The 25,274-nt window shown below is 41.6% G+C and overlaps 3 protein-coding genes across 3 annotated transcripts; 1 reads left to right on the top strand and 2 right to left on the bottom strand.

Annotated features, from left to right (window-relative positions):
* Positions 1-1,976: 1,976 nt before the first annotated feature.
* On the top strand, positions 1,977-7,526 carry Taar5 (trace amine associated receptor 5). Its single transcript, XM_076928037.1, has 2 exons — positions 1,977-4,928; positions 6,047-7,526. Exon 2 carries the CDS (start codon positions 6,093-6,095, stop codon positions 7,104-7,106), a length of 1,014 nt encoding a protein of 337 aa, XP_076784152.1. The 5' UTR covers positions 1,977-4,928; positions 6,047-6,092; the 3' UTR covers positions 7,107-7,526.
* Positions 7,527-15,450: 7,924 nt separating this feature from the next.
* LOC143441009 (trace amine-associated receptor 6) lies at positions 15,451-17,718 on the bottom strand. The gene is made up of 2 exons (XM_076928036.1): positions 17,605-17,718; positions 15,451-17,354 (listed from the first exon to the last, which is right to left on the bottom strand). Exon 2 carries the CDS (start codon positions 17,274-17,276, stop codon positions 16,239-16,241), a length of 1,038 nt encoding a protein of 345 aa, XP_076784151.1. The 5' UTR covers positions 17,277-17,354; positions 17,605-17,718; the 3' UTR covers positions 15,451-16,238.
* Positions 17,719-21,940: 4,222 nt separating this feature from the next.
* On the bottom strand, positions 21,941-25,045 carry LOC143441008 (trace amine-associated receptor 7c). The gene has a single exon (XM_076928035.1). It carries the CDS (start codon positions 24,804-24,806, stop codon positions 23,730-23,732), a length of 1,077 nt encoding a protein of 358 aa, XP_076784150.1. The 5' UTR covers positions 24,807-25,045; the 3' UTR covers positions 21,941-23,729.
* Positions 25,046-25,274: the final 229 nt, after the last annotated feature.

Here is a 25,274-nt window from a genome sequence, read left to right as displayed (position 1 = left end):
GTACAAATCAAGGAAGAGGTTAACTCATTTATTATGCCAGAACCTTGATGATCTAATTACTTATATAAATACCTCCCAGGTGTGTTTTATTAATCTTCTAGGTGTTTCTCAATCCTATCAAATTAAGAATTAAGATTAACCATCATTTTTACTAATAATGTCATGTCCATATTGGCCACTAATAGTAAAACTGTATCATCAAGTTTTAAATTTGTTTTATTTATTTTTGACACTTTAATGTATAAAATATATTTTGACCACATTACTACCCCTTCCCTTCTCTTGTCCCTCTTCTACCATTTCCCTTCTCTTCACCAAGTTTCTCTTCCATTTCACATATTCTTAAAAAATGATCTACTAGGTTTAACTAGGATTCCATTCATAAGTGTGGCTATGGGCATGGGTAATGGCTACTACTAAAGAAAATTACTACTTGTACTGCAGCAGCCATTAGCTGCCATTAACTCTTCATCTTGAAGTGGGGGTCTCATGTCGTTTATGCTGGAATATTGACAGGTTCGGTTTCGCCCATGTTTGGTGTAGTCAGATTCAATTGCTACAAGTTCATAAGTCAATGGTCAAGTCATGTCCAGAAGAGAGTATTCACAGCAGTCCTCCCATCCTCTCTATCTTACATCCAGACCCCACCTTCCATGATATTCCATGAACCATGGTGGGGCAGATGTTATAGGAAGTCCCCTTTAGAGTTGAGCACATAACAGCAGTCAGTCATTTATTCTCAATGCTGTGACCAGTTCTGACTCTGTGCGGCATCACTGACTACTTAAAAGAGCTTCACTAACCAAGCTCAGAGCAACATAAACCCTTGGGTACGACTATAAATCTACAGAATGCAGTTAGACAACATGATCATTTACCAAAACAGCAGTAGTAAGTTCTTCCTTAAGGCCTACATTTTCTCCTGGCATGGGCTTTTGTTCAGGTTTACAGTAACAGGTATACATTCCCGCCTGAGGACAGTCCTCAAATCCAATCAGAAAGTTCCTGGTTGCCTAAAATTCATGACATTATTGCACCGGTGGGGATATATTATGTAATTAGTTTTAGTGATGGAAAGATACATTATTGCAGGAATTACACTATAGTATAATTTTTAATAGTGTTTGTTGAATCCATTCTCTGTCGGACACATGCAGGTTATGAAAGAGTTAAAAATCTTTTAAAACTTTTCATAGATGGAGTCAAAAGTACAGATCAGCTTGTTCTGTGCTCTGGGCTCCAGGAAATTAGCTATCCACAAGACAAATTAGATGACATAGGAGTTCAGAGATGGGAGTTCAGGTCAGTGTGACCGAGTGCTATGGATACCAGGAGAGTTTGAGTTGGGAGTTCTCGGCGTGCCCATACATCCTGGATACCAGTAACAAAACTGACCATAAGATAGATTCAATAGGGTTTGAGCTGGGAGTTCAAGTTTGCGTGCCTGTACACCCTGGATACCAGGAAATTGGCTAATTACGTATAGGCTCTTAGAGAATAGCCTGTTCCTTGTACCCTGTCACAAACTGAATAATGGGCTGGGACTTTCCACAGATGCTCTCTAATAGCCCTCCCTTATTCCCCCTGGGTTGTGGTCTCCCCCCACCCCCAGTTGTGGTTTTGGGCTTTAAATTCTCTCTGTCTCCAAAGCCCCGGTGTCAGACCCCACTGCCCCCGCATGGGTCATGGGTCTTGACCTCATTATACTGATTAAAATATGCCTCTTGCTGATTACATCAAGTTTGGTGTCTTGTAGTTAATGGGTGGCGGCGAATTCCCAAGGCTTGGGTGAGGTCCTCCATTCGTAGGGGCCTTACAGTTATTTCCAGCTACTATTCATAGTGATCCCTAGACCATGTATACACAGTTCATATTTGTGTGGACGTCTCTCTGAGACACAGCCCTTGAATTGTTACTGCTGCTTTCAAAAACTTATGATGACTATTTTCTCCCACTCCTTGTTCTAGAAAATACTTAAGAAGGCTTCAATGAACTCACATAAGAAGGAGACATGGCAAATATCTTTAAAAGAGGAGAAAAGAAAACCAGAATGATGTGGGAGATGACACTGGCCATGGCAAGATGAAGTTCTGCCACCAAGAGCAGCAGTTCCATAGAGTGCAGTCAAGTAACGTTATCCTAACCACAGGCTCCTGTTCTTTCCCATGTCTGGCTGCCATCCTTCTGTGTCTCTGAAACCCTTTTACTGCTGTGAAAAGACACCATGGCTGAGGCAATTCTTGTAAGGACAATATTTAATTGGGGCTGAGTTACAGGTTCAGAGGTTCAGTCCATTATCATCAAGGCAGGAGCATGGCAGCGTCCAGGCAGGCATAGTGCAGGCAGAGTTTGAGACTTCTACATCTTTCACCTGAAGGCTGCTGGCAGAAGACTTGCATCCAGGCAGCTAGGATGAGGGTCTTAAAGCCCATGCCCACAGTGACACACCTACTCCAACAAGGCCACTCCCACTCCAACAGGGACACACCATCTAATAGTGCCACTCCCTGGGCTGAGCATATGCAAACCATCACACCTTTTCAGTACCAATATGCCACCCGTGAGGGCTTGTGGACCCTTACAGCCAACACAGCTTTCCCATAGTAGCAGCAGCAGCACAACTTCTAAGTTGGGTTGTGCATTGTGTCTTAACTCACTTGGTGCCTGTGTCTGGAGTAACTTCCCTGCTGAGCGCCATTCACAGCGTTCTTACCGTGTGAGCTAGTCTGAAGCATATTTCATTATAATGGATCCACGTCCTCTGCGGGATCCATTATAATGGAGAGACTTTGAACTTTAGGAAGATCTGATGGCGACCCAGAAAGAGATAGGAATATACAATCAAACATCCTATGTAATGAAGTACAGAGAATCTTTAAAAATATATATATATAAGTAGGGCATGTAGTACAGTCTATTGGAATCATGGAATAATTATTTAATAATGTGTATGGAACAGTGGGATGCATTTGAAAGACACCAGAAAATTGACAACATTTACTAGCATGCTACGATAAAACATAAGTTTCTTAAGAACAAAAAGTACTGAACCACCAAGCAAAGAACATATACAGGCTGTGCCTAAACCTCCTGGCACAGGAGGTACTGTGGCAGATGTGCAGCTTACCTTCATATGGGTCCTGAACAACTGGGGCGGTGGTATCCTAAAAGCTGTTACCTGTATACGGGATATGTTCTTCTACCTGCACTGCCTTGTCTGGCCTCAGTGGGAGAGAAAGTGCCTAGCCTTACAGACACTTGATGTGCCAGGGTGGGGGGATACCCAGGGGCCCCGACCTGCTCAGAGGAAAAGGGGAGGGAAGATGGGGGAAGGATTATGGGGAGCAGTGAGAGGGATATAAAGTGAATATGTTTTAAAAAAAAGTACTCCAAAAGTAACACAAAGAAGAAACTTAAGCAAATGCCTCATAGAGTTTAAATGTAGAGCATACACAAAGTAGAAGAGAAAATAATTTTTGTTGATCATCTACTATGCTCTAGGACAGTGGTCTAATATGTTTCAAATTTCCAAATATTTTAATCCAAGTGGATTAGAACTTCCTGTTCACAACTCAAAGACCACAGTGCTCCAGGGTTAGAAGTGATATTCAAAGCAGATTTACCTCTCTGGGAAGCTCATGCTATTTGTATTGTTTGGCTTACCAGGTCTTCCTACTTACTGAATTTAGCATCTGAGGCACTACTAAAAGTAGCCTGTATTGCACACCTGGAATCATCTGCCTTAAGTGAGATGTCAGCAAATCCCTCCACTCAAGGCTCAGGGAACCCTGTGGAAGGGGCTGAGAGAGTGTAAGAGCCAGAGGGGATGAAGGACACCAGGAGAACAAAGTCCTCCAAGTCAACCTGCTCAAAGTTCCTAGGAACTCACAGAGCAGGAGGCAGCAAGCAGAGTGCCCGCACAGGTCTGCACCGGGCCCTCCATCTGCATATTATGGCTGCCAGTTTAGTGCTGTTATGGGGACTTGAATGTGCAAATAATCGAGTCTCTGTTTTTCATGTCTTCTCTGGGCTCCTTTTGTTTGTTTTGTCCAATTCTGATATGTTAGTTTTGTTTTTTTTTAATCTTGTGGTATTTCATTATTATCCTTTTAGAAACCGGCGGGGAGGGGTCTTGGGGGGGGGGAACTGGGAGGAAAATAAATTGTAATCAAGATCTATAGAGAAATAAAATCCATTTTCAGTAAAAGGAAAGAAAGGAGAAAGAATTTTTAAAACCTTATTATCAGGCTGATTCTAACACTGCTCAGTGGGATTTCAGGGTCCTTGACATTTTCTCTACAGTGGCTCCAAATAGTCTGTCATCCCAACCTTCAGAGCTGTTATCTTAAGAATTTACTCCTTTTTACTTATTTGTGTTAAACAGTACCTTACTGTTCAGACCCTCTAACTTCCAAATTAAGGGATTTCCAGGCATACAGCACCACTGTTCAGGTAAAGATTAAACAGGGCTGTTTCTCAGCCATTTCTCAGCCCAGTAGAAATGAACAAAGGGACTCCTGGAGTAGAAAGGTTTTATGAAACTTTCAACCCCCCCACCCCTGAAATTCAGTAAAGCATACTGTAAATTAATTGTAAAGTAGTTGTCTACAAAGGAATAATAACTTTGTGGCTAGCCCCAGACACAGGAGTGTAAAGTAGAATCTAAAAACTCAAGGTGTTTAAATTATATCTTTAATTAATTGCCATATTGGAAAGGAAAGAAACAATGTAGATTTGTGAGTGAGGTGAGGGGCTCCCTTGGCGTTCTTAAGCTGTTGTGTGTTATCAACTCACATGACTGAGCTGTTTCTTCTGAGAATATAAAATCTCCCCTGACCTCTTGCCTGTCACCTTTGTTGATAGAGGAGTTCTCTGCAAGTCTGTGTACATCTGGGACCGGCTTCTTTTATGGGGGATTTCCTGCCTGAGTAAGTAGTCTGGAAACCCGAAGTTTACCTTTGAAGTTTTTTTTCTTTTCTTTTCTTTTCTTCCTTCCTTTCTTTCTTTCCTTCTTTCTCTCCCTTTCTCTCTTTTTCTTCCTTCCCTTTCTTTCTTTCTTTCTTTCTTTCTTTCTTTCTTTCTTTCTTCCTTTCTTTCTTTTTCTCTCTCTTTTTTCTTTCTTTCATTTTTTTTCAAGACAGGTCTGATATATCTCAGATTAGTCACACTAGTTTTGAACTTGCTGAGGCACCAAGGATGGTCCTGGACTTAGGATTCTTCTACATTCACATCCCAAGTGCTGAGATTACAGGTGTGTGCTACCATAGTCTGTTTATACGGTTCTAGAGATCAAGCCCAGGGCTTTGGGCACACTAGGAGGGGGCTCTATGCATTCAGATTCAGCTATACCCTCAGTTCAGTGTGTTAGCACACGGTTCATAGTCTGCAGGTTAGTGTTTGATAAACATTTTCTCATCTCAGATACTTTTATCCTGTGCGTTATATTTAAAAATGTACAATGCAAAAAAAAAAAAAAAAAAAAAAAAAAAAAAAAAAAAAAAACCCACAAAAACAGCATTAAGGAGAATTTTGTCTTTTTACTTATTTGTCTGTGGAATTTTTCTTTGGGGGATGAATTGATAAAATTTAAAACTTTAACCTAGTACCTTCTTGCCAATGTACTTAATGATTGAAGGAGAAAGTTAGCTATTCTTTCTCAATAATTGATTTGTTTACAGTAGTTAATTTGTCACTTAGGTTCACACTCAGAACTTCGGATGTCACTTTGCATTTGGCAAGGGCCTTATCAAAGTGGAGACTGCTTTGTGATTTTATACCGAATTCTAAGCCACACTTTCCTCTGAGGAAACATTTAGCCTACATTCTTCTTTTCTTCCTTAAGGATATTGTCTGTAGTAGTTTTGAAAGAGTTGGCTCTGTGTCTCTTTTCCAATGCTGCACTTGGTTTTCAGGGTATATTTGATCCAGTATTCAGAGACCAATCAGTTCAATCACCCTTTACTTTTTCCTTTCATCTCATTCTTTGATTGATAAAAAAGTATTATTATTATTATTATTATTATTATTATTATTATTATTATTATAGAAAAGGTGACCAGTTTGCAGAGAAAGCGTACGAACATCACCTATAAATGAGAGCTGTCCTCCTCCCGGGCTCTGAAGAGCAGCCTGCAGCGTTCTGCTACCAGGTGAATGGTTCTTGCCCCAGGACAGTTCACCCGCTGGCCATCCAGGTCGTCATCTATCTGGCCTGTGCAGTAGGTGTGCTGATCACAGTCCTGGGGAATTTGTTCGTGGTGTTTGCAGTGTCCTACTTTAAAGTGCTCCACACCCCCACCAACTTCCTGCTGCTCTCCCTGGCCCTCGCGGACATGTTGCTGGGTCTGCTGGTGCTGCCCCTGAGCACAGTCCGCTCTGTGGAGAGCTGCTGGTTCTTTGGAGACTTCCTGTGCCGTCTGCATACCTACCTAGACACGCTGTTCTGCCTGACCTCCATCTTCCACCTCTGTTTTATTTCCATTGACCGTCATTGTGCTATCTGTGACCCCCTGCTCTATCCCTCCAAGTTCACAGTCAGGACAGCCCTCCGCTACATCGTGGCAGGGTGGGGGATACCAGCAGCCTACACTGCCTTCTTTCTCTACACAGATGTGGTAGAGAGAGCACTCAGCCAGTGGCTAGAAGAGATGCCTTGTGTGGGCAGCTGCCAACTGCTGTTCAATAAGTTCTGGGGGTGGTTAAACTTCCCTGCGTTTTTTATCCCCTGCCTCGTCATGATCAGCTTGTACCTGAAGATCTTTGTGGTTGCTACCAGGCAGGCTCAGCGGATCAGAACCCTGAGCCAAAGCTTGGCCGGGGCTGTCAAGCGGGAAAGAAAAGCTGCCAAGACACTGGGCATTGCTGTGGGCATCTACCTTGTGTGTTGGCTTCCCTTCACTGTTGACACGCTGGTGGACAGCCTCCTTAATTTCATCACCCCACCACTGGTCTTTGACATCTTTATCTGGTTTGCTTATTTCAATTCAGCCTGTAACCCCATCATCTACGTCTTCTCCTATCGGTGGTTTAGGAAGGCGCTGAAACTCGTCCTGAGCAGAAAGATCCTCTCACCACTGACAATGACTGTTGATTTGTACCAAGACTGATGCTAACAGAAAGGAGGACAGTGAAATAGCCATAGGCTATGGTGTTACCCTAGTTTGTAGGCAGCTCCCAGGACTTCAGTGGGGGAGGAAAAGCATGATATTTAGTCAGCAAAGAAGCACAACTCCCATTCAGTATTCTCATAAAAGAAAGTAGGGAGAAGGCTGACCGAAGTCGTCGAAATACTTTAGAATATCCAGCGGGTAAGCAGGCATTCTGGGAAATACCCAGCCTCCAAGTCCTTGCTTCCTAAAAACTGAGAAGCAGAGGAGGAAGTGGGAGAAGCCTGGGGTTTGCTCTCTGAGTTTCTCCCTACGTTTGCTCAGTGGACCTGTTAGGTGAGAAAACTCCCAGCGGCCATTGTTTTCTCACTAAAAAGAAATTCAAACTCACACGAAATAAAATACTGTTGTCTAATCTAACTTTGGGAAATTTGACTGAGTCATAATTTCATGTCACTGTTAAGTGGGGTCCAACATTTAGAATAAGCCTTTCTTAAAATGTTCATTTTAAAATCCCCATCACCTTAGAGCCTGACTGTTTAAAAGTCTGAAAGCCACATTTGTCCCCTTCAATGTGAGGGTAATTTTATATTGTTAAAGGAACATTTCCTTCCTTAAAAAATATAAGGGAAACCTAAAATATCTGATGTATTTTGTGATAATTATCCATAGCTTGCCATTTAATATTCTTCCTTTACATTTACATCACACAGACTAAACCTACTGTTCCCACAGGCCCAGTGCAGGACTTTTTTAAAAAAAAAAAATGGATATTTTATTTACATTTCAGATGTTATCCCCTTTCCCCATTTCCCCCCACCAATCCCCTATTCCGTCCCCCTCCTCCTGCTTCTATGAGGATGTGCCCCCACCCACCTGATTTTCAGAGGGAAAACTAGTACCTGAGCCCTGCAGAGGGACTGAAACAAATATCCATTAGTATTTGTTACTATGAGGAGGCTGCATTGCGCTTCTGTCTTTTTCTTTAGTATTTCCCAAAAGCCTCTAGACTTCGTGCCCCCCCCACCACCACCATTTGCACTGGCTCTGTTTGTGAATGAATAATTGGTTCTTTGTAAAAATTTCTTTGTAAATTAATTTGAAGCTTCTGGAGTCCATATGTATTTATAGGTATGTGTATATGATTTTGCCAGTCTCAATAAACACACTGTAGATGAGTGCATGTGTTTCTGAAACAACTTCGATGTTAAAATTCACAAAGAATTTACCATTAAGCAGTTTAAGTAAAACAACCCTTCACATCCAGATAACAATCTTTAAGGAAGTCAATGTCTACCAAATATTTTATTTTCTCTTTATTTTCTTTACGTGGAACCCAGCTTTAAAATCATCTCTCTGTGTGTGTCTTTGTACACATGTATATATATGTGCATATATTTAAAGTAAGTCACAAAACAAGAAAGGAGGTGGGCGAGGGGGAGATCTTAAAGAGGTGGGACTGAGGAGGTGGTGGAATACAGGAGTAGAGCAGACCTAGGCGGAACTGTGGAGAATGAAGAGAAGCATCCAGAGGAATGGTAAGAGGCATGGAGGACCTTGGTGAGGGGAAGTACCAAGAGCAAACTGTAGTGATAAGCACATACCAAGGAACTGAGATGAAGCCCAGTACTTTGTGTGCTAACTGAAACACAGTAGCTAAAAAAAAAAAAAAAAAAAAAAAAAAAAAAAAAAAAAACCTCGTCTTCTTGCTATGAAAAAAGAAGTAAAAATTTTATTTGACCAACAAAGCTAATTAAAATTGGCTTATTCCACTTATCGTATACAAACATAAGATAGTATTTAAGCACACACATAGAGAGGGAGAGAGGAAGACAGAGAGAGAGAAAGAGAGAGAGAGAGAGAGAGAGAGAGAGAGAGAGAGAGAGAGAGAGAGAGAGACTCTCTCTAATGGCCCCAAACTTAAAATTTTACTTGTAATATATTTCCTATTACTTTAGTAAGTTCAGTTTTTAGATGCTAAGAAATTCCACACATATCAATTATAATATGTATTCATAAATTAGCCATTCTAAGCAGCTCATTTTTTTTTCTTCCTATCTTTCTAGAAGCAAATCACCTTGCTCATGCCCTGGGCATGGCATGCTCCACCCTAAGGCAAGTCCACTGGCTGCTCTCCAGGCAAACTCTGCAGCCCAGAGGCAGGGAGGTGACTCTGTTCCTTACACACCTCACTGTTTTCAGTAGGCTGGAGAAAGCAGCCTTATCCAGACCAGCTCTATGATGAAGACAAGGAGGGATGGGGAGGGAAAGCCTAGCCAGCTAACCAACCTGTATGAGAGGCGGACATAGAGAACAGGAGGTTTTGGCTTCTCATGCGGTATAGAGACACAAGCACATGGATGTTGTCATAAAAAAGTTCACATTGCCAGTGAATCAGGTAGGAATGAGAACATGAGGGAGCAGAGATGCGGGGTGGATGGATGAGACACCTGCTCTCAAGACTGAAGGACTGCTCCATCACAATCTTTGCTATGATTCCAGGCTCTAAGAGGCAAATATCTTTGCGCTGTTTGGACAGTAAAACACCCGTGCTCAGTGTCATGGGAGCTCAGCATGATGTGACACTTTACTGAGTCTACTCTCTCTGTGCTCCTGTTAAGTGAGAAGCAACTACACTTAAAGCAAGTGCCTTGACTTTTGAGTATATGGACAAGACTGTGGACCCTACCTCAGAATATATTTTTTTTAAGTTGATAATATAATGTATAAGACAGAAATCCAAAGGAAAAGAATTACACTGAAACACATCTTTAAAATATCTTGGAAATAGCCGCATCTGTAATATAACAATATGTAAAACTACCAAATAAGCTTGGCCGGCATATGTAATTAAATTATTAAAGTTCAAAGTAGCAATGACTTAACGGAATTGCTGTAAACCAGCAACTGCTATACTGAGATGCAAGAATACTGATTTCTCTTGTAACAAATATCAAAGCAAGTGCTAAGGTCACTGTGGTTTCTTCCCATATTAAAAAAAAAAAATGGAACAGATAAAACTTCAGGTATGGTTCATTGGTAGAAAGGTGGACTACTCTTCATCATATGAGACTGCCCTTTAAAGATGAATTTCAGGCACTCGTTCTAACAGTAGCTTTGAGTTCAGATGTGAACAGAGGGCAACCAGTCAGACGTCACCACTAACGCCTTAACCAGTGGGACCTGAGATGGGCTTTGCTTCATCAAGAGCAACCCACTGAAGAAGAGGTAAAAAATACAACCGTGGTGGCAGTGGTGTGTGTTTGTGTATATGTGTGTGTCTGTATATGCTTGCTTACATTGTGTGTGTGTGTGTGTGTTCCACAAAACATCAATGAAGTCTAGGGACTGGAAAGATGGCCCAATGGTTAAAAATACTTGTCGCTCTTGCAGAAGACCAAGTACAATTCCCTACACCCACAACAGGCAGCTGACTGTAACTCCAGCTTCAGGGGATCCAGTGGCTTCCTTGGGCACCTGAACACATGTGGGCTTTATATGCAGAAACACACACACATACATGACATTTAATTAAAATAGTATAAAATTTCAAAATATAGTCTAAAATTTTGAGGTGGATTGTACTTGTTTTGTATGACCCTACCCAGTAATTCATTCTCTACACATATCTCAATTTAGTTATTTATATATTTATATTATTTATATTTACATATTATTTATATTTATATATTTATATTATTATATTCTATATTTTATTTAAATATATTGCTTCATATATATATGCTTCATATATATGCTTCATATATGTGAAGCAATATATTTAAATAATATATATATATATAAAGCAATATATATGAAGCATATATATATGAAACAATATAATTATTATCTTGATATAAATAGGTGTGTGCACATGTGTGTATATATTCATGAGAGAAGCTTTGAACAACTAAAGAAGGGACTCAGCATCAGTTCTGAACCCCAGTGACATGCTACCACCCAATGAGTCCTCTACACTCCTAGCCTCCATCTTACTCTCCCTCCCATGGCTTTCTCACCCCCTCTCTGAGGAAAAGTCGCAGATTCACTCATGTTGGGTTTGGTTGTATGACTTGTCTTGACCAAAGCCTGAGGGGACATGGCATTTGCTGTCCTGAAACAGGAAGTCAAAGAAGAAAGTCATAGACTGATACGCGGTTGAGCTTGCTTCTTTCACGTCTGTCTTCCACCATCAGAACAGATGGTCCCAGCAGAAGTGCCTTTTCTAGCCGGGGTCTCAGAGAAGGAAGACCCAGGAAGGAAGAATGGTATAAATACACAGCTGAAACACGGTTACCACATTCCTGCAGCACTTGCATGACACAAACAAAAAGTAGAAGAGAAGAGATGGCCCTAGGCATTATCACAGGAAGAAGCTTTCCAAGAAGGCCAGATTCACCAGACAGCATAGGTGCCTAGGAGGTTAGGTCTGCTTACAAGGGCTAGACTCAGGTGTATCTAGAAGTGTCAGGAATGGCAGGTAGTGAGCTGTACAGACTTCTTCTAGTCTTTCGTTCAATTCTTTTTGTAAGCTTGCAAAGGCCACGCTACACTTACTATTTAAATATAATTCAAAGGCAAGTGATTCAGGTTTGGGAAAATGAGCTGTTCCACTTGGGAGAACTCCCCCCCCCCCCGAATGGAACAATGCAGCATGAAAATGGAAAGAGAGGGAGTGTGCTGGAGGCTCTAGTACAGACAGCAGAGTCCAGGCAGCTGCAAGGCACAAGATCCTTCTGACCCACAGAAAGTAGCAATGGCAAGACCCGGGGATTGTTTGATATATTTTGTAAAGCATGGTATGGTGCAGTGGGAGAGGGTGCCTCAGTGGGCCCATGTTAAGGCATTTCCCCATCCCCTGTGGTACCAGCCATGTGACATGTCTTGCATAGAATGAAGTTTATTTAGGAACATGGGAAGGGGAGTTGAGAAGGGTGTAGAGGAGGGGAGGGCAGAGAAAGACAGAGAGAGAAAAGAGAGAAAGAAGAGAAGAGGCCTCCCAGGAACAGGTAGAAAGACATGGAGAAGAGAGGAGAGAGAGGGAGAAAAGGATTAGAGAGAGAGAGGGAGGCAGTCCATTTTATAGCAAGCCAGGCCTACTTGTCTGTCATGTTACTGCGTGCTAATAGTGCTACCCTCCACTTCCTACTTTGAACACAAAAGGGAAGATAAAAACAAAGCTTGAATTGAATTTCAAGGGCAGTCAATGGAATGATTCACCTGTGTGGTGAGTGTGGCCAAACCCATCTTGTCACTGTCATGTTCTCTGCTAACTCAAGCTGCTTCTGGCTAGCGAATTCCTTGCCTTCCCGGGACCTGTTGTCAGTACCTCTTCCTCTGGCAAGCTGGGGTTCAACATTTCTTCTCTTACTGTTTTTGTTTGTTAAAATTATTTTAAAAGAATTATTTATTTTATGTATGTGAGTGTGCCCTTCCCCCAGGCCTGAGCAGGCCTGCAAAGTCATTTACCACAATAGACCAAGCAACAGTAGGACCTAGGAGATGCATTGCATTGCCAGCCTTGGCCTTTGGAGCCTGCTACCTGAGCTAAGAAGAATGGACTGCCTGCTGAGCTAGCCTTGACACCTTCGGACTGCTATCTCCTTGCCCAGCCCCTGGGCTGAACCGAGAAGAGACTCTGGGGGGTGGGGCTTCCCCTTTATATGTGAAAGCAAATTATTAAACTTCGAGCCTTGATCAGAGAACTTTGTCTTGGCTCCATCTCTTCCCACCCGTTTCCCTATTCTTAGCCTCTCTTGCAGGTGAACCCGGTTTAATGTTGCTGCTGGCGACAACATGTGAGTACACTGTAGCTGTTTTTGGGCACACCAGAAGAGGGCATCCATTACAGATGGTTGTGAGTTACTATGTGGTAACTGGGAAATTAAACTTGGGACCTCTGAAAGAATAGTCAGTGCTCTTAATCACTGAGCCATCTCTCCAGCCCTGTTGGCTAACATTTTAACCTTGATAACCAGGGCTGAAAATTTCAGTCCCTAAGTAGACTTGAAATTTTTTTCTGTCTAGACTTCAGGGCCCTCTTTTTGCAGTACAAGATAGTAACACTTTAGATATTTCACTGAAAATGACTAACTGACCACAACATGACACAGTTCACTGTAATGGTTCAAATCTTAGTCTTTCATCCTTAATTCTTTAGAAAGCATTTTTATTTGGACAAATAAGAACGTTCTGTGATTTTTATTGATTTTTGATATTATGTATGTAGAGAAGGGGGGAGGCAAGCAGAGACGGGGATGTAATAGACTGATTTATGATGTATATTAAGTAATTTAATAAATATCTGCATTCCGCGGAGGCTGAGAACCCAGTAGTTGCTCAACGAAGCAGCATGCCCTACTCAGCAATTCCAACCTGGCACTGAAAGCCTGGGGCTCCTCGGAGAGTCCATATTAGGAGGACGGAGCAGCGGGAGTCTGACGTCATCAGGGAGCTGCAAAAGCATCTTTAGACACACTCAATTTGGATGGAGAAGCAGGGCTGCACCTCTTTCATATCTGAGTTACCCCTTGGAAGGTGCTACACACTTTGAGGCTAGATTTTTCTCTCTCGGTTACACCATATTTCAATATTTTTATAGAAATGACTGCTAATGTGTTTTCGTCAGTTTTTGCTATACTCAAAATCCTGATACTGTGGGGAGGGGCGCCTGTGGGAGGTGCCATTTGCTCGCCCTTTCTCTATGACCGCTAGGTGGAGCAGTCTGCTTGGCACCAGGGAAGCATGAAGGAAGCTTCTGCTTGAGAGAATGAGCAATGAAATCCAAGCATACCTCATGCTCATGTGAGCGCGGTTGCCTCGGATAGCGCTTCAGCACCACAGGGCTTCACGTGAGCCAGAAATAGACCTTTGACCTTTCTATTGCTAGACTGTGGAGCGTACCTTTTTTTTTTTTTTTTGGCTTCAGCCATGTCTAACTTACTTGCAATTAGTTTTAAGACTTTGGAAAAACTCCAGAATAGAATCCTGGATATTGTGAATATATTATGTGTATTTTGTGGGGGCAGTGAATGCATATATGCATATTTCAATGTAAGTATGACCTAAAAATGATTTTTAAAAACATGAGCAAGATAAACCTACATGTTCTCTTAAGTGTAGAATTTATTAGTTGTACTCCTTTGTGTTATTTCTTCCTGTCTTAAATTTCTTCCTGCTGTTATTTACTGCTTAATTTCTCATTGTTGAATATTTGTTATATATCATAATAGTTTCATAATGACATTTCATTCAAATATATGACATACTTCAACCATATTCATCCTGATAGCCTTCCCTTTGTTTTCTTCCCACTAATCCCATTTCTGTTTTTATGTCATATATATGTAGGCATCTGTACATTATTTATGTATATCTATGTAGTTGTCTATGTCTATGTAAAATCCAGGATCTAGAAATGAGAGGAAATATATTTGTCTTTCTGAGCTTGAGTTGTTTCACTTAACATGATGACTTTTGGTTGAATCCACTTTTTTTTCTACAGGTGGTTCAATTAAATTCTTCTCTATAGTTGAATAAAACTCCATTGGGCATATATAAAACTTTTCATTATCCATTCATCTGTTGGCAGAAAGGCTGAGTCCAGAACTTGGTTATTGTAAACATATGACTGTGGAATGCTGATTCAAAGTGCTTCAATGCATCCAGATGTGCACACACATATGGAAGGTCTGCCCCCGCCCCCTTCAGAAATCTGCACACTAGTTTGCACTGTGGCTAGACTAGCTTGTACTCCTGCAGCATTGTGTAAAGGGTTCTTGTTTCTCCACAGTCTCACCAACATAAACAGCTATTTGTGGTCTTGGCTTTAGTTATTATGAGTGTAATAAGATAAAATAAATCTCAAAGTAAGTTATATCTGCATCTCACTGATGGATAAGGATGCCAAAATCTTTTTTATATATTTATTGGCCACTTGCACATCATTTTGAGAGTCATCTGCCTCTTTCATTAGCTCATTTCTTGACTGTTGTGTCTAGTTTTCTAGTATTTATGTTTTTTATTTCTTTATATAGTTCAGGTGCCAGGTATATAGCAAGCAACAATTTTTCTCTTGTTCTCTTGCTAAATTTTTATGTATTTCAGAGAAAAGAAACTGAGCTTATTTATACTAAAAATATTTGCAATGAACTGCATTGCTTCTTACCAGAGTCATGGCTTTCAAAAGGAGAATGTTATTCCTTGTCCCCATGGCTTAAAGCATGGATTTCACTATGGTGTAGGCACAGGGTTCATGTTTGGGTTTTTAAAAAAGTAAATCAATGAATATTTGAATGCTTGCTGTTAGTTTATATTCTACATAGTTACTGAAACTCACAACGCCTTCCTTGTAACTAGAGTTTATTAAAGAAGACTAGGGGCTTCACTCGAAAGAATCTCCCTAATGAACAGGTAATATTGCATGCACATAAACCCGCCAGTGTGAAGCAGGGCTCCATGTGTCACATGTGGTCAGTTCCCAAGTAAGGGAGCAGTCACATAATCACACATAATCACAGTGCCTTCTCTCTGGAAAGTGTAGCACCTTCTGTCTCCTACTATGGGAGAGGAAATCGTCATATAGGAGACCGGTAACAACAGCCTACTCAAGGTGGTGTCCATTTGCAAACCGTCTCCCTACACTTGGGGATCTCTCACGTGACTGAATTGGTTAAATTTGCCAAAGAATCTCCTATTGTATGTTGTCTTTGAAAGATCATAAGAAAGTGGGAACTGGAGGAAGCCTAGTCATGAATGAAATGAAATGTTTAGCAGGCCTGGGTCAACCTGGAAATTTTGTAAAGAAAAGAGGAAAAGCATCAGAGGGTATCTGGGTGCTTCAGAAGAATATGGCAGGATAAAGGGAAATGAGTGGGTTACAGAGGGGACTGAGGGAGGGAACTGAAGGAAAGAAGTGTGGCTTGTTCAGCTTGGAAGTAGCAAACTAATAAAAATCTGACATTTATTGCTCAAGTTCGTCCCCCCACCCCCCAGAGAAATGGCAGTAAGGTACTCATCCTGACAAGACTGGGAGATGCTACCTCATTGTCTCTGATGTGAGCAGCCACTATTCTTCTCCATTAAGGGTTTGCTGAGACTTTCTAAAGACTCAGTTCATTTGGAAATGAATGCTTATAATTGCTCAGAGAACAAGTTCATAGTGGCCGAGCTGTTCTTGAACACCTGACCACTCACAATAACCTTAATAGCTTTCTTAAACCATGGATAAAATAAAGCGTAGATCAGAGGGTTCATGGCTGAGTTGTAATAAGCACACCAAACACAAATTTCATAAATGTAGGCAGGGGTGATGAAGCCCATAAAAGCATCGATTAATGAATCAATGCTGTAGGGCAACCAGGAGATCATGAATGCCACCACTGTGATTCCCAGGGTTTTGGCTGCTTTTCTCTCTCTTCTTGCCACTCTGGCTTTGTAACTCTCAGAGGATGGTTCCGTCTTACTACTGATATTTTCTATCTTTTTAGCCTGCTGTCTAGCTACCAGAAAAATATTACCGTACAAAATGATCATAACAAGAGTAGGTATTAAGAAAGAAAGAAAATCTATCAGCACCCAGTTCTGATTCACAACTACCTGACACCCGCCTACGCAGTTGAGGGCACTGGATAATTCCTCCAGGCCGTCATCATAAACCCCTGTGTAGAACACAGCACCGCTGTACACCAAGGGAAGAATCCAGGAGATGCAGATGCAAATTCCCGACACGGACACCGTGAACTTGGTGGGATAGGCCAGAGGGTCCGTGACAGCGATGTACCTGTCGATGGAGATGAAGCTCAAATGGAAGAGAGAAGAGTAACAAAAAGCCACATCACAGCAGGTGTGGAAAGTGCAGAAGCTTCTTCCAAAATACCAGCAGCTCTCGATGGACCTGACCATGCTGAAAGGCATCACGGAGACCCCCACCCAGAAGTCAGCACAGGCCAAGGATGCAATGAGGAAATTGGTGGGAGAGTGCAGCTGCTTGAAATGGAGGATGGCTGTCATCACCAGGAGGTTTCCAAACACTGCCAGCACAGCCCCAAGGCCAAAAACTGCATACAGAAGGACCCGTGAGCCAGGAGAGTAGGGGGTTTTCACACAAGACCCATTCACATTCTCATAGCAGAGCTGAAGGACAGCGGGCGGGGATGAGTTACTCTCCATGCTGCTGCTGCTGTTTGCATGAGCAGAAGGCCTGCATCTGATTCGGTTCTCAAGATTCAGGATTTCTAATCCTCAATACTGTAAGGGGAAGAGATCCACATCAATCCAATGGGATGACAGAGGATATTATGTGATATTAAGTTTAATATAATTTTTTTAAATTTTTAATCCTTCTGACAATTTCCAAATATTCTCTGGAAAAAAAAATCCAATAAATACTATATGGTCCAAAATAATTGGGGATGGATTTTAATGAACAAATGACTCGTTTTCTTGATTGGTTAAATTTTCTCTGATTCCTAAATACGTCTTTATATTTTATTTTTACCTCTTGTGTTCTGGCAGCAGTCAGGAGCAGCAGCTGCAGCTGGAGATTGGTGGGTCACCTATAGATTCCTGTCCACGTGATGACACTCCTTAACTAAGCATCTAAGCATCTGCCAACTAAATAGACACCACCAAAGGGAGAACCCTTCGTCAGAATCCCAGTAGGGCAAGGTGTGAACCAGTAAGATTATATTCAACAGTGATTATTAGCAAAGTTGGTCCACAAAACATGTCTCTCCTACATTAATTACTACTAAGTGTTTTAGGACAAATAATAATCTTTCCTCTGTTTACAGACTTGAACAGGGCCTTTGTTCTCAATCATAATCTAGTCACCTTGCTGAGGTCTTAAAAAGTATGATGAAGCTACTAGGTTCAAAGACAACCTGGCTTCTTCTGATCTGTTAAGATGCATCTACTGTGGCAACTAAGCAGAAAGGTAATAGCCATGGAGAAATACTACGTGGTAGAAAGATCTATTATATGGAGGCCTAAAGAAATACACAGTATTTATCTTTTCTCAGGGACTGCTGGGGAGATGAATTCTGCTCTTAAGCCATAGTTACCTAGAACCTGGGTGCAAAGTCTCCCTATCCATGTGACAGATCTGCAGTGAACACTCTACTTGTACGAAATTTCCTTGGTGGTTACCAGAGACTGGCTTTTCTGCACATGGTCCTAAGGGGTTTTCAGTTTACAAAGAACAATGTGCAGGAAGTGAGAACTCCGAATCGGATTTTGTGTTCATAGTCTCAGTCCTGGCTAAGAATTTGGGATTAAGGAAAAACATTTTTCAGCCTTCCCGACAAAGTTCAAGACTCTGGCAGTACAGAGCTGGAAACGTGCCAACATTTTTATGCTTGCCTGGTGCATCATAAAGAACGAGAGGTGTTTCTTATTTATCCTAGTGGCCACCTAGTCACAAGTCAATCACATCACCTTTCTTATTTAGATATCATTCAGATTTCTTAGTGTCTGATTTTATAAAATGATGTCAATTGCTTTTGGTGCAAAACTCGATGCCAGGTTTTCCCTATTTATGATCTATAGATAGAGATTTGAAACAATTCTAAATGTTGCATTCCAAGTAGCATTCCTGTGCACAACCAGTATTATCTGCCCACAACCCACAGATATGAATGTCTCCAAACACTGCCATATAGTCTAAGGAGACAAATACATCCCTTCCCTCCACGGAGATCTACGTTCTAGTAAGTAAAACTTGCCATCAGCATCCTTGACATTAGGTAGAGAGGTAATTTCATAGCTCCCTCTATTATTCTGAGATTCATTCATTCATTCATTAGTTAATCCATTCAAGAGTTAGTGGATGTCTATAACTTGGTATAAGGTGATGAAAAATTCATGCTGTCTCCATCATCATAAAGCCTGAGGTCTTGAAGATGAAGCCCTACTGAAACGTAAGAGGAGAGCTGGACATGTAGGCTGCGGCACCAGAGACAAAAAGACAATGCTTGTAATGGTGTGGGAAGTATAAGTACAGGTGGATCCAGGCCAGGAGCCTAAAATATGGTTATGCAAATGCTGCTTCAGTATTTGTCCAATTCTACGATGTATACACTTGTCTCATCTAAGCTCAACAGAGGAATGTGTGCTAACTTGTATCTTCAGGTTTACTGACTTAGTAAGGAGTACTTCTCCCAGTGTTGAGGTAGGGTGTAACTCTTCCCAAGGCCTCTAAATTATTGCACAAATACCACTCTCTAATGTTGTCTCCCAAACTGCATCAGTAAATAGTTTGGCAACATTTGGAAGAAGTCTGATGCCTGTGGGTTTATGACTCTAAGGCCCAGGAAAGGATTCTCAGGCAAACTTTTGGTTCTTACATCAGATAAAGTTTTCCTTCTCACTTTCATGCTTCATCTTTAGTTTGGTCCTTCAAGACATCCCTAATGAGGGCATCTCTCCAGTGACTGAACGTGTGAAGTAGTCTTCCTTATGACCAAAGTAAGGGAAGGATGTGATAATGATGTCCTGTGGTCATGGCAAGGCACAGACTCAGAAGAGTGTTAATGAGAGGGAGTGTTTTGGTCCTGTCTCCATGGATTAGAGGCTGTAGGTAACCAAACACCAAACAGGTCAAAGCATTAATTTGTAAATGAAGAACACTGGGCATTGAGTTTGCAGCCAGCTTGTCTGGTAATGGTCTCAGATGCTCAGTGCATTACTTAATCATTTTAATTCTCTGCATCACCACTGAGGGTTGACAAGTGTTTCTCTAAATGTGTTAACTGCTTGTGGGTATTTGGAGCAGGGTGAGATGGTGTAAGAAACCATGTTTGTTCATTGTTTCCTCCAAGTGCAGTTTAGCACATGTTCTTTCTTTAATCTGCTGGTCAGATCTCAGGTCCCAGGCAGGCTTGTGTCATCACTGTGAATGCTTCAGTTTTAGAACTTCAGTTAAGGTTTCAGGCACATCCACTTGAGTCTGTCTGCCCTCAAAAAGTCTGGTTTTAGGCAAAGGATGAAAAAAATTCTTCACATGCACAGGCACATACAAATGGATTATTTTTTAAAGACATGGTCTTTTTGAGTAGACTCGGCTGCTGTAGAAGTCAGAGATCCACCTGCTCTGCCTCTGCCTCCTGAGTGCTGGGTAGGTGTACGTACACTACAACATCTGGGAAGAGTCTCAATTATAATATAGTCCAAACATCATTTGTAAACTTGAAATGTCTGTACTAAAGCTACATTTATTAGCTCCCTTCATTTTATAATGACAAATAGCATGTAGTTATACAATCATATACATAATGTCTAAAATGAGTCAACTTCTCTCTCTCTCTCTTTCTCTCTCTGTGCCCACTGTATAGTTCTGCAATCCTAGAACTCACTACTTAGACTAAACTGGTCTCAAACTCAAAAAGATCTGTCCACCTCTACCTCTTGAATGTTGACATTAAAGGCATGCACCAGCACCCAATAGTGTGTGTGTGTGTGTGTGTGTGTATAGCATATGTATATGTATGTATATCACACACACACACACACACACACACACACACACACACACACACACACACACACACTATTGCCTTCAAATCACCAGGCTTTATGTGACTATATTTTCTCTGACTGATTTTCCTTCATACTGATGTTTGAGAGAACTATTTTCTTTTTTATTATTTATTTATTTATTTATCTATTCATTCATTTATTTTACATCCTGATAGTAGATCTCCTCCCTTCTCTCCTTCCAGTCCTATCCTCCCAACCCCTGCTCTTATCCCCCGTCCCCTTCTGCTTAGAGCCCCCCTCTCTGTTTCCAACCTGCTCAGATACATTAAGACTCCTCAAGACTAAGAGCATCCTCTCCCACTGAGGCCAGAGACGGCATCCCAGCTGGAGAAAAGAGAGCCAAAGCCAGGCAACCGAGTTTGAGCCAGAGACAGCCCCTGCTCCAGTTGCTGGGAGACCCACATAAAGACCAAGCTCCATGTCTGCTACATATGTGTCGGAGACCTAAGTCCAGAGGACTATACTCTTAATATGGATCTCAAACAAATAAAGGATGTTTTTCTCATATCCCTTTATAGTACCCCTTTATAAACTCTCCTCACAGAAGAAAAGAATGAAAAGAAGCCAATGAATCTTGTATGGAATTTTCTGTGCTTCTACCTCTAAGCTTTGTTGCAGACACCTCGCTTCCTTCTTACTGTTATTGGAACCCTCCATATTTCCTCCTCAGATCTTGAAGAGCATATCATGCAGAGCTGACACACTGTTAATGAGGAAATTGGGAAGACGGACAAGCCCGGATGCTCCTGCCTTCTAGGTCATGTGGAACTCATGGATCATGGTGTTCTAGGCAGTGACAATGCAAGGCTGCTCTCAGTCCACTTTTCTTCTACCACTGTTCTCAATCTCACCTTTATTTTGCTCAAAATGAATAAAGAGTGGGCTCACAAGGGCATTGGATAAGGAAGCCTAATGAAGAACGAAGCTCGAATCGTTTTAGTCCTGCATACTTCAGGAGAGTGACAGAGTGACCTCAAGTCCACAAGTCCATGTGGTTTCTTCTCACATTCAGACTCTAAATGGGATCAGGAAGAGGTCTGCTGGGATGGCACACTTGCCTCAGGGACCTACCGTGAACATCCTTCTCCAGAGCCCTCACACATGAACCCCACCACAGAGCCTGCAAATCTAGGTCTGTCATTGAAGGCAGATCCTACCAAGAACGCTATTAGGCACAAAGAAAATTGCTCCCCTCTCAATAGTCCCCTTTATTTAAATTATTCTCTACATGGGGTGGGGAGTGCTGTATAAATAAATTATATTAGAGCCGAGAATAGATGGTCATAGACCCATAGAACCAGACTGGTATGATTTAATTAGAGCTGAGAATAGATGGTCATAGGCCCATAGAACCAGACCAGTATGATTAATGGAGGAAGGGGATGTGCTGTAACCAGAAGAGGACTCTTGGCTTTACCTGAAGGACCACTCTGACCCCGTGAATAGACAGGAACAGCAGAAGTGTGGCCAGGACTCCATAGTCACTTACTGTGAACATGCACATTATCATTTCTTAAATCCTTCTGGATTTAAAAAAAAAGATGTTAAAATATTTCTGCATTTAAAGGAAAAAACATGTTTATTCAGCAAAAATCCACTGACTAATCACTATGTTTAATATACACTGGAAGGTCCCTGCTGGAGGCCAGCAGATGAACCAGGAGAGGAAACAAATATGTGTGCATCGTTAAACTGCAGAATATAACACAATGGATGGACGAGATAAGCAGCCTGGGTCCTTAAGCCTGGATGACTGTACGAGAAAGCCTCCACAATCACTTTTGTCTTAAACTTGTGTACAGAGGACACTTGCCAAGGTGCCGTTAAATGCATAAGCCATGGGAGGTTCATGCAATGTAGAGATGTGGGTGTACACTTTCTCCTCATAGCAAGCTGGAGCCCATGGAGAGTGGTTTACGATGTGTCGCCTCAACTAATCCAAGGGTGAAAATATTAACTTGAATATGCTGCTTTGATTGAGGAGAGGTTCAAAGATACTGGAGGATCAAACTCTATAAAATGTAGTAATCACTGTGTTGTTTGGTGTGCTGACAAAGGGCGAGCTAAGAAGCACAAAGGGTTATCTGATTGACGCTGTTTTTTAGTCTTGGAGAAAAAAAATATCGTGTACAACAAAGGTACTTTTGGATTAAGAAGCAAGCATGAGAATATTGGCAGATCGAACATTGGTATTACTGTAAATTAATCACTCCTTCAATGCCTACTCTGACCTGTGAGTCTCACTTATACTTTTCATCACAACGGTTCATTTGTTCCACTGAAATAATATAGATGAATACATTGTACCTCAAGAAGCTCAAAGGAAGTTGACAAGAGTGTCTGGGCTCTGTTTCCTTAGCTGCTGGAGGGACATTCAGGGGTAACCTCACGTCCTCTGACACTGCAGCTGTGCACAGTCATGGCAAGGCTGTAAATCTGTGAATGGGTCTTCCTACTTATGATGTTCAGAGTCTTTACTGTTGACAGTAATTGAGCTAACATTGTGTTTGTTTTTCATGAGTGAGATTGTTCTTTGTGATGTATAGTTCTGAACAACACCACATGCTGTGTTTTCATCCAATACCTAATGTTTTCTCTTCCACGTTTAAATTTTATTTTTAAAAATACAGAAGAATGAAGATGTGTGATGGTAAGAAATTGAGCTAATATGAAAGGGGAAATGACATAATTTAGATGGTAAATATATTCTCATATTTTAAATTATGTAGTCCATATATATGGGGAGAGATATACATGAACATGCACACACACTATTTTCTCAAGAAAACTAAGGAGAAATATACTAACCCATAAAATATAGGGAAACTCAAAACCAAGTGTCACAAGAGCACAATAATAAAAAGCAAAGTACGGAGAATCTCAGCATTCCTAGGATCCTATCCTGTTGAAACCATTACAATTATATTTTAATGTTATGGTAATCAGGGAACACGTGTAGCTGGATTTATGTGTTTGGATCACAGTTGTAGCATAATTCATCACTTTACAGGAACAGGTCTGGGCACTCAACCTCCCCAAGAATGTTCTGCTGTAAATCTCTTTTCAATCCCCAACTAAACCAAGAATCTACTCAGGAAACAAGTTGGCGGTTGAGGAATTCTCTCTCAAAATTTTGCCAGTGACAATGAGTTTGATGGCTTTTCGAAACCAAGGATAAAAGAACGCATAAATCAAAGGGTTCATGGCTGAGTTATAGTAAGCTATCCAAACCAGGATTTCATACACATACGTGGGTGTGATGAAGCCTAGGAAGGCATCAATGATGGAGTCAATGAAATATGGCAGCCATGAAAGGAGGAAGGCAGCCACTGCGATGCCCAGGGTTTTGGCTGCTTTCCTCTCTCTCTTGGACACCCTGTCTTTGTAGCTGTCTGATGCCCTGTCAGCCTGCTTGTTCATCTTCTCAAGGTTCTGAGCCTGCTGCTTTGCAATGAGGAAAATCTTAGAGTAGACAGTTATCATCACAAGCATGGGAATAAGAAATAATAGGAAATTGATGAAGACCCAGCTTTGATTCACTGCGATTTGACAGCCACCCACACAGGTGAGGGCACTCACTAAATCTTCCAGCCCAGCTTCATTGGCCCCTGTGTAAAGGAGGGAAAAGCTGTAGATGATGGACAGAAGCCAGGAGAAGGTGATGCACTTGCCAGAAACAGATGCAGTGAACCTGGTGGGGTAGATCAGGGGGTCACTAACTGCAATATATCTATCAACAGAGATGAAGCACAAGTGGAAGATAGAGGAATAGCAGAATGACCCTTCAAAACAAGAATGGAATTTACAGTAACTGTCTCCAAAGTACCAGCAGCCCTCCACAGACCTCACTGTGCTGAAGGGCATCACAGTCAGACCCACCAAGAAGTCCGCACAGGCCAGGGATGCCACCAGAAAGTTGGCAGGAGTGTGCAGCTGCCTGAAATGAAGAATTGATGCCATCACCAGGAGATTTCCACACACAGCCAGCACAGCCCCAAAGCCAAAGACTGCATAGAGGATGAGGCGAGGGCCTGGGGAGTATGGGCTCCTGACACAGGATCTGTTCAGGTTCTCATAGCACAGCTGGGCAGATGTGGTAGAGAGCAGATCTCGGCTCAGGATACTGTCTCGGTCCCAGGGAAGACTGTCATCACCTGTAGCCATGTATTCTATTCCAAAGATCCTCAGAAAAAGTACAGAGTGTGTAACTGCTAATGCAGGTTATCCATCTTAACACAAGACTCAGATATCAGTTCATATTTTCATTCTAAAAGTATTTCCTTCCTAATTCACAGTCAACTATCCTTACTTTATGAAAGCTATATTCATTTTTCTAAAAAGTTTTTCTTTGCTTCTTCTATTTCTTCACATCCCCAAAGCACCAGTGTGTGCTGCAATGTGCATCTGAATCTCACGTTTTATTAGCATTGTCAGCTCTACTTAACTAACCCATGTTAATGCCCCAAGCACTCCTAACCCTCAGGAAAACATCTAATGATGTCAAATGCAGTGTGTCCCTAGAACCAAATTCCCATGGTGTAAGGTGAGGCAAGTGAGGGCTTGTCAGTAAGTGTGTTGTGTATGTCATAAACAATTTCCCCAACTAATATGCTATGAGCAACTGACCTTTCT

The sequence above is a fragment of the Arvicanthis niloticus genome, chromosome 30 (genome assembly GCF_011762505.2).
Source record: "Arvicanthis niloticus isolate mArvNil1 chromosome 30, mArvNil1.pat.X, whole genome shotgun sequence".
NCBI lineage: Eukaryota > Metazoa > Chordata > Mammalia > Rodentia > Muridae > Arvicanthis > Arvicanthis niloticus.
Note: the sequence above shows the minus strand (reverse complement) of the source record. Positions and strands in the feature narration are given on the sequence as shown.